Genomic DNA, 7,944 nt, shown 5'->3' with positions numbered 1-7,944 from the left:
TTAGAATCAAATAGTACACACATATTTCTGGCTTCACAGACAAGGGAATAAGGCCATTCTCACTGAGACTGATAGGGTTTGGGGGATTGAACAATATGATTTCTGATTTTGAGTTATTTAGTTGAAGAAAATGTTGTGCCATCCAACAGCTGACATCACTGATAAAGTCTAAAACAGCAGCGCGGCATTTTGGGTCATTAGGTTTCAGGGGTAGGTATATCTGTGTGCTGTCTGCGTAGCAATGAAAAGACATGACATTGAATGATTTGGCCAAGTGGAAGCATGTAGATAGAAAATAAAATTGGACCTAAAATTGAACCTTGCAGTACACCACAGGTAATGTGAGTTGTAGAGGATGAGTAGTACCTATGGAGACCATGTAGGTAAGAACAAACCCAATTAAGTGCAGTGTCCTTGATGTCAACCCAGATTTGATCCCTCTCCTTTGGTACATCTGGTTACTGATGTATTGTGTCCTTTTGTCTGCTGTTTGTATTTCACACAGTGATGATGAGACAAGACCAGACAAGAAGAGAGGAGACACTTTCAAGACACCTTCTGGTTGCTGTAATTGTTTATTAGCTATTTATCTTTTACAGACGAGACAAGATGTGAGGAAACATAATGCAATGTGTACTCTCTTCTTTAAAAAGATAAATATGCATTTATTCTATGTTATTATCAAAATTCATGTACTTATCAATATGTCCTCTGATTGCTGATGTTATTTATTAACCATTATCTCCCCTTGTCTGCCAACTATTACACAGAGGAGAGAAGACAGCATGCAATGTGAAATCTCTAAGTTTAATCTCTAAGAAATATTTAAGTTTCTTTCATTCAGTGGGTAGTTTTTGTATGTCTAGCCAAAGTTTAATGTCTCAAGTAATGTTGATAACTAGTTGTTAATATCATTAAGGTATTATTCATGCATTTGCATGTCATGATTTGTGTTACTCCTTGTTTTTGTTTTTAATTGAATAGTTTTTATATAACAGGTTCCAGTGTGTGTTTGCACTGATATTCAGAGTTGTCAGTACAGTGCATATGGATATAAGGGTGAGTTCTCATTGCAGCCTGATCTACAATACCAACACACAGTAAATCCTAGAAGACCACGACCATCATCCTCTTTTCAAAAACCCATTGTAAAGAACTTGCATAGACATACTGCTGTACTAACCATCATCAGCATCTTGTTACAGAATGGGAGACAAAAGTAACTCTTCTCAACTTTATTTGAGATCTTGTTTGTGCACATTTGAACATTACAAATATGCCCCATAAAGAGAACAGGAAACAGGAAAAGAAAATAAGCAAAAGTTCATAGATTAAGCCACTGAAGATGGCTAAAGCTGTGTCATCTTCATGTTGGAATAAAAGCATTATTCTCATCACAGCTGATAGTGAAACAGATGCAGTAAAATAACTTACAGCAGGTAAAAACGTCAGACAATGTTGGTGCAGCATGGGTAATGTAGTCAGAAGGTCATCACAGTTGGAATGGTTGAGGTGTAGTTTGCAGAGTGCACACTCCTGAAACAAGAAGAAATACACTTGTGAAAAAGTTTTTTTTTAACAGATTGTTTGCCTTTTTCACTATTTATCTTGCAGAAGCTGGCAGCTGAAATTACAGCTCTCCTCAGCAACAAGGTACCGCTGAAATGGAATATGATATCAAAATTTAGCATCCAACAAATAATGTCTTGAAAATGTCAAAGTTAATTCAAACTCAATGTTTCAAAGATTGGGTGAACTCAATCTCCTGAATGTCACTTTTAAATTTTTTTTATCTATTTATTCATTTCAAAAACAAAAAACAATAATAGAAGTTTGCATTGAATGACCATAGTCATGATTTAAAGAAACCAGCTATTAGTGTGTGTAATAAATGGGAAACAAACAGTTGACTCCCATGTCGAAGTCTGACGTTTTGTTGACCCACCATCCACCCTGACCTAGACCCGTGTGGAATTTGTAGCTCTATAATAACTTCACACTACTTCCTCCTTTGCTCACGATGGACATGAGTCATCATTCCTACGGCCACTAGAGGGCTTTGTCACTTGAACATAAATGTGTCATTTTAGGGATTTTGCTGAAAGAACTGATGTGCTGTTGTTCTTCTTGGGAGGACAATCTCATAGTGTTACTTGTTAAAGCTGCACTGATAAATATTTCTATATTAACAACAGATAGAAATTACTTAGCGTAAAATGTGAAAGGTGTCGCTCGTAGTGACAAAACCACTGCACCCACCAGCTCTGCAGTTCCCTTCAGCTCTACTGAGCTTTTTTAGTACTTTCAGCTCATTGTTTTGGTTTAACAGTCCACAGCTTTAGCTCTCATCAACCTCATTTACAGGTGCAGCAGGCAGCTTTTTTCATTAAAAAAGCTATCGTAGAAAAGGTTTCAGTCGTAGTCGTCTGGACGCTGTTTTCAGAATCAAGACGCTTCGGCTCCCATCCGGAAGTCATTCTCAATTGTGAAAATGGTCTGAGAACTCAGAAATTTAAGCTACTCTGTGTTGCTTAAGCCCCGCCCTCAGGGAGGAGTCTACCTGAGTGTCTGTTGATTAGCTAGTTTCACCTGAAACTGACCTTCTTTTGTTACCTCACTGTCTTCAAATGTGTGGTTTGTAGCTTTCAGATGCAAATACACGGCGCTCTGCAATCCTGAGTTAGCGTGTATGGATGTGGACTGTCTGCGAAAGTACAAAGGATCTTTAGACAGCATGATGTTCCTGTTTTCTTTAAACCAGGCAACACTTTAAGACAGAAACTCGTTCACCCTAAGGACAAGACGCCCACACAAAAACAGAGCAATGTAGTTTACTCCATTCAATGCAGTGAGGAAAACTGCAAAGAACGGTACATAGGTGAGACTAAACAGCCACGTCACAAAAGACTTTATCAGCACAGACGACACGCTAACTCGGGATTACAGAGCGCCGTGCATTTGCATCTGAAAGCTACAAACCATTTTTCACAATTGAGAATGACTTCCGGATGGGAGCCGAAGCGTCTTGATTCTGAAAACAGTGTCCAGATGACTACGACTGAAACCTTTTCTACAATAGAACACTCCTGGACGAATGAGGGACTACACCGTTTTATTAAAAAAGCTATGATAAAGCCACTGTACACTACCTGCCCATTACCAAACAGCAGACAAACACAGTTAAGGGGTGGCAGTGGCTTAGTGGTAGAGCAGGACATCTGCTACTCGGAAGGTCGGCGGTTCAATCCTGGTTTCCCCCAGCCCACATGTCAACGTGTCCTTGGGCAAGACACTGAACCCCAAATTGCTCCCGAAGGCTGTGTGTGTGAATGAATTAATTTCTTTAGACTGATAAGCAGTGTGTGAACATGATATGTAGTGTGAAGCATTTTGAGTGGTTGGAAGACTAGAAAGGTGCTATACAAGTACAGTCCATTTACCATTTAGTTAGAGACTAGCTGGAGAACATAGTGGAACATTTTGCAGCTAAGAGACTTTTCCTGTAAATGAGGAGATGTCATTATGACCTCCAGAGGGGGATTTGTGTGACCTGAAAGCCCTCCATGTGAGAACAGGGAAAGGGATGATCAATAATAGAGATAGGGATCAAACCTGTTAACATTGACCGTGATGATACTCTTGACAGGTGTGCTCTTAGGACCAGGAGCAGGACGGAAGATTGGCTCTTGATTGGTTGGTTTTGAATGGCGAATGACGTATGGATCAGCAGAATGTAAGGGATAAGTGTCAAACGTCCCCGCTTTCATTCCTCCAATCTAACACAAGATACATTCACATAAACACGCAGATAAACTGTTAAAAATGTACAGTAAAATATAAAACAGAAGCTGTGTCTCAATTCACGTACTTCCATACTTATTGGGTGAATTTAGTCTGTAATGATTTGGTAGCGCAAACGGTTGCAATTGGCCATTAAAAAGAAGATGAAGCGGTCGATGTTGCAATCGTCATTTCCAGTAAGTGTACAATACCGTGTTCGATTTGAAACAACACTACCCTATTGAAATTCATGCACTACGCAAGTAAGCACATAGTGTACACAGTGTACTACATGGAAGCGTACTAACGGAAGTATCCGAATTGAGACCCAGCAAGAGACATATCACAGATCAATGTCACTGAATGGTCAGCAATAGATTCTAATCCTGACAGTGCAGCAGATAGAGGGATAACCACCTTTTTGCTAGGGGACGGGGGCTTGAAGGGAACTGGAGGGACTGTCTGTGCAGGTTGGAGGGGCTTGTGTGCTGGTGGGAGTGGCTTGTCACTGCGGTATGGATTGCCTTGGAAATAATCTCTGGGGTGAAGGTTGAGTTTAAAGGGGCCATCTTTTAACTTGGAGCGATGGATTGCTGCCTCCTTCTGTATCATACACACATACACACACATTTAAAATTTTTAACTTAATGTTAAATAAGAAGTAAAAAAAATGCAGTAGTTTTTGCTAGTACATGTTTTTACCAGTTTAAAGGCCTCTTCTGTCAGAGTGTAAACTGCTCCAACAATGTGAACTGAGCTAACGAACACTATCCAGTTTCTCTAATGAATGTGAGAACGCCTTTCGGTGTTACCTTCAGTACTTCTTTGGCTCTGCTGTAGGGGTCTGAGGCATACAGCTCAATTTTGGACAGTGTCACGTTGGGATAGCTGCAGGAGATAACATGGAATTTACTTCAGCTGCACAAAAAGAGTATCCTTGTTACAGAGTATGTTTTAATGATAAAAACCCATATAATCCATATATTTAACTATTTTAAAAAAGATAGCAAATACTAGAATGTCAAGTCCCTCTCCAGTGGTCTCAGTATGTAACTCTCTCCTCTGTTACACAGCAATTCAATTCAATTCAATTTTATTTATATAGCACCAATTCATAACAGAAGTTATGTCATTGCATGTTTCCTACAGAGCAGGTCTAGACCTACTCTTTATAATATTATTTACAGAGACCCAACAAATCCCACAGCACAGCACTCCTCATGGTCACTGTGATAGAAAAGAGACTTGATTTTTGAGTTCACTGGTTATTAGAAAGTGTCCTAAAGCAGGGGTCAGATAATTCATCACATGCAAAATCCTCAAATATTTGATCGTTGTATTTGATTGTGATGTTGCTTACAAGTTTGTAAAAATGCATTTACACCCTCTGGTATTGTAATTGTTCCAGAGGTGCAGAGGAGGAAAACATGTGAAAATATGCTTGTTAAGTGGTTGTAAACTATTTTAGGAAGAGTTCTTGCCATAAACCTGTAACCACTGCCTTTCTTGGGGGGTGAGGTGACAATGTTGCGTCCAGGTGCGCGATGGGCTTTTCGGGGGACTGACAGTGGACTCATGGCTTCAACTGGTCCTGACAGAGTCCCATAGTAACTTCCTGAACCACAGCTGGAGACAGAGAGAAATGATGCAATAGTGAGAGAGAGAGTAGTAAATGCAACAAATGAGTAGATGTGAGTGTACTCATGGTTTTAGAACTATGTCAAAGGACAGGAAAGTATTATGTTATGACATATTATTTACAATCTTGGTGTGTATATTTTTGTATATGTTAATGCTCTCTGTGGTGTGTCTGTGCATGTGTGTGTGTGTGTGTGTTCTCTCACGGCTTCTTGACCCCGATACAGGGCAGGAAGGCCTTGCCCAGGTTCTTCTTGGCCTGCTGGATGCGGTTCTGTCGGGCCAGTCTCAGCGGGTCACTCAGTGCCTCACGTTCAAATACCCTCTTGAAGGACTTGTCAAAAAAGCCGCTCTGCAGAGCACATCGTTGTTTAGCGATGCCAGCCTGCATCTGCCTGCTACGATAGGCTGACTCTTTGAACGGAGCTGGATTGGGAAGGAAGACGCCACACGTTTACATGTACTGCAATATTTCTGATAACGATCTCTATAGAGTGATGCATCTGTGTCACCAAACATATGAATGTAACTTTGCTAGAATGTAGGTAGGTAGACTGGTTAATGTTTGTGTCATCACCAAAAGGTCAGTTCACCCACATTACCTTTAAAAGAACAGCAGCATGTCTTTCCAGAAACAGCTTACCAGTTAGTGCGAGCCTGTTAGTCCCTAACAGAACAGCTGACAGTGAGGCTGTGGCTTGCTAGATACCACTAATGTAACTAAAAAGATCTGTTTTGTCATTTAAGAGAACTGGTGAAAGCTTGTCATATATTCATATATATACTGTACATATATATACTTTAGCATATTGAAGCTTTGTGTTTAATTAATTTTGTGTGTTTAATTTCAATGTGCATTAAATTGAGTCCACGGCCCAGTTGGATGCTATACTAATGGAAATTTCCTATTTCGAAGTATATACAGTAGTTTACAACTTGTCAAGAACACATAGTCAGCCCCCATGTTCACATAAAATAAAGCTACAGCTTTTGCATTTCTAGGCTTTTATTCCGAAGATAATTAAATAGACACTATGCTTACGGTTGGTGGGTGGAGCGTATTTGTCTCCTACAGAGATGTAGCTCATCTCTTTAAAGACTCCCAGGCGCTCCATGTCACTCTTCCTATCACCTGATGACATCTTTACACCCTGGAAACACACACACACACACACTCCTGTAATACTCATGTGTTACACTGCTGGGCACTATTAAAACATCATGGTGTGTACCTTTATGGTAAGGTTAAAAATGTTTTTTTTTTTTTATCTAAAGCAGATTAAGATGATGGACATGGTTCACTTATTGTAGGGGAGAGAGTAAATCCTTTCAGTCTAATGCAACATCCCCACTAACTATGGCCTCACGAATTACCAGACTTTAATACAAAGTAAACTAATAAACCGGTTAGTCAGTGTATAATCTTGTATTAAAGTGTAGAAAACTGTAAACTTGCCAATAAGGAGGACGTGATGTGAAACACACATTCTAACCACACAGACAGACAGACTGACATGCACACGTACAGATATAGGTCTAAACATACCTGTGGATGACGTGTAGCAGTTAAGGACTAACTGGAGACTGTCCTATTGGATGTCAGTGTCATTAGAAATCTCTCTCTCTATGTTTGGCTGTGAAGCTGTGGGACTATATACAACTCTGTACGTTCTGTGTCTGTGTGTACAGGTCGGTTACCTTGGAGAAGGGGAAGTAAATAAACTGCCAAGCTAGATAGATCTTTCCTGGAAGTAAGACAATGTTGCCTTCAAAATAAAGGCACACAGTTTGCTTGATGAATTAAAAATCGTGTACTCCAAATAAATGATGTCTTAATTAATTATCTGGGGTCTTTCAGATGTGTTTTTCACATTAGTTTAAGCATGTACTCTCTTTTGAGTTATTTTAGAGCACAGCGCTCTTGGGCCTGTTGTAATTGTGAAATTGTGAAAATTTTACTCATTAAACATTAGACATACATTCTATGTGTGTGCAGTTTCCTGCAGATGTTGGCCCATGTAAGAAACCTTTACCCCAGCTGAAATACTGAAATTCATCAGTCTATTTCTTTCATTGTTTCATGTGGGTCGAATACATAGTGGATTAACATTTCAACATTTGCATGTCTGATTCAGATAAACAGCTGGCTTTGAGACACATTTCTGCACCAGATATAAAGAGCAGGAGACTATCTGAGGCAGCAGAGAAGAGAGAGAAATCACAAAAACAACTGAGGTGAATATTTCTTGTGGAGGCATTGAACACACTGTACTGTACCAGCTTATAACTACATCTGCAGTGCTTGGTGGTGGTAGTGTTTGTTAGCACCAGCAGCCACTCAGCCGTATCCAACAACAAGTAAAACTGAGATCACTAAACAGAGGTTGCAGTCCTGTAGGCAAACCATAGCCTGCATGAAACGAAACTACATTCAAATGTTGTTAAATCGTTGCATGTTGATGATGGCACTAGAGAAATTTCACATTTCACCTAAAACTACAGATGTCAACCTCATGGTGTCACTAG

The 7,944-nt window shown here is 39.8% G+C and overlaps 1 protein-coding gene across 2 annotated transcripts; it reads right to left on the bottom strand.

Moving 5' to 3' along the window:
* Positions 1 to 1,220: 1,220 nt before the first annotated feature.
* lg8h4orf47 (linkage group 8 C4orf47 homolog) lies at positions 1,221 to 7,243 on the bottom strand. 2 transcript variants are annotated; one of them, XM_044205345.1, is made up of 8 exons: positions 6,965 to 7,239; positions 6,461 to 6,569; positions 5,625 to 5,844; positions 5,269 to 5,406; positions 4,593 to 4,668; positions 4,198 to 4,383; positions 3,613 to 3,776; positions 1,221 to 1,536 (listed from the first exon to the last, which is right to left on the bottom strand). In XM_044205345.1, the coding sequence occupies exons 2-8, from the start codon at positions 6,558 to 6,560 to the stop codon at positions 1,482 to 1,484; spliced, it is 939 nt and encodes a 312-aa protein (XP_044061280.1). In that variant the 5' UTR covers positions 6,561 to 6,569; positions 6,965 to 7,239; the 3' UTR covers positions 1,221 to 1,481. The 2 variants fall into 2 exon arrangements, with proteins under 2 accessions (XP_044061280.1, XP_044061281.1); XM_044205346.1 differs by lacking the exon at positions 4,198 to 4,383 and having other exon boundaries at positions 6,965 to 7,243.
* Positions 7,244 to 7,944: the final 701 nt, after the last annotated feature.

Source organism: Siniperca chuatsi, linkage group LG8 (assembly GCF_020085105.1).
Source record: "Siniperca chuatsi isolate FFG_IHB_CAS linkage group LG8, ASM2008510v1, whole genome shotgun sequence".
Classification (NCBI taxonomy): domain Eukaryota; kingdom Metazoa; phylum Chordata; class Actinopteri; order Centrarchiformes; family Sinipercidae; genus Siniperca; species Siniperca chuatsi.
Note: the sequence above shows the minus strand (reverse complement) of the source record. Positions and strands in the feature narration are given on the sequence as shown.

Bases quoted from the DNA above. Each gene is read 5' to 3' on its own strand.
- lg8h4orf47 (XM_044205345.1), bottom strand. From the start codon at position 6,560: ATGTCATCAGGTGATAGGAAGAGTGACATGGAGCGCCTGGGAGTCTTT. The intron at 4,384-4,592 runs GTAACACCGAAA...TGTATGATACAG, and splicing joins GAGCCAAAGAAGTACTGAAG to AAGGAGGCAGCAATCCATCG. The intron at 3,777-4,197 runs GTGGTTATCCCT...ATCTTGTGTTAG, and splicing joins CCCCGTCCCCTAGCAAAAAG to ATTGGAGGAATGAAAGCGGG.